Source organism: Echinops telfairi, unplaced genomic scaffold, assembly GCF_000313985.2.
Source record: "Echinops telfairi isolate 266 unplaced genomic scaffold, ASM31398v2 ScPeMD7_7463;HRSCAF=8501, whole genome shotgun sequence".
NCBI lineage: Eukaryota > Metazoa > Chordata > Mammalia > Afrosoricida > Tenrecidae > Echinops > Echinops telfairi.
In genome coordinates, this window is record NW_022111363.1 from 4165074 (window position 1) to 4166072 (window position 999).

At 45.6% G+C, this 999-nt stretch overlaps 1 protein-coding gene across 2 annotated transcripts in view; it reads right to left on the minus strand.

The window, feature by feature from the left end:
- RNF214 (ring finger protein 214) overlaps positions 1-999 on the minus strand; it is a 30714-nt gene that overhangs the window by 17599 nt on the left and 12116 nt on the right. For both annotated transcript variants that reach the window (XM_045283562.1, XM_045283561.1), the window contains exon 5: positions 841-980. In XM_045283562.1, coding sequence (XP_045139497.1) covers positions 841-980 — 140 coding nt within the window. The remainder of the gene's footprint in view (positions 1-840; positions 981-999) is intronic.

Sequence of the window (999 nt, forward strand, 5' to 3'; positions counted from 1 at the left end):
CCCAGGACAATCTCGCCCACTTTGGAAATCACAGTATTAGACTGTTTAGATGACAGTGGCTGTACAGCAGTGTGTCCCAAAGAGGGCAATGCCATCCCTTGGGGGAACGTGGGGGCACTGGAATAACCCAGGAGGGCTGCAAACCCAGGTGCCTACACTACCCTAGATTGTGGACTACGGTGCAGAAGTTCTTCATTGCTGAGGGGTGCTGAGTTAATTTTTTTCCCCTCAACAGGGGGAGACAGGCCAAAGAATTATGGGAACCAATGGTGTAGTACTATGTCTCTAAATTGTTCATGTAGAAACAACTGAACCAGTGTATGCTTTGCGGTACATAGTCTCAACAACAAAAACAAACTATTATTTCCTTAAAAGTCTGGTACTGTTATAACAATAGACGAAATGTCCAGAAATGAACCCCCAAATCGTCGACTGACTTTCAACAAGCCCATTCCTTAGGGCAGAACAACAGTCCTTCAATAAATGGTGCTGGGACAACTGGGTTTCCCCACGCAAAAGAATGAAACGCACCATCCCTCCCACCATTAAAAAAGAACAACCCCACAGCCTGAATTCTGTACATGCAAAATCACGTTCACATTGAGGACCCACAGCTGCTCCAATTTCAGGATATTAATGAATCTCTGAGACTTTGGTTAGGTCTAACAGAGGTAACTTGAAAAGGTTTTATTTATGTAACTGGAAAATTTGTATTTGTACACAGTTCTTCAAGTAGCAATCAGGCTGAAAGAAAGTGTCTGCCGCTAGGAACACAAATGGGACTGGCTCCTGGCGTGAGGGTGCACGCAGGGCGCTCATTCTAAGACTAGCATCAGTTACCTTCTGCCCTTCTCACACAGCTTTTCGATTTCAGCTTTCAGATCCTGCTCCTTCTGCAGAAACTCCTTCTTCTCCTTCTCTATCTTCATCTTCGTTTCCTCCCGCTTTATTGTCACATCCTGGATCGCCTTCACTATCTCCTGGTGCCGCAGCGTTGCC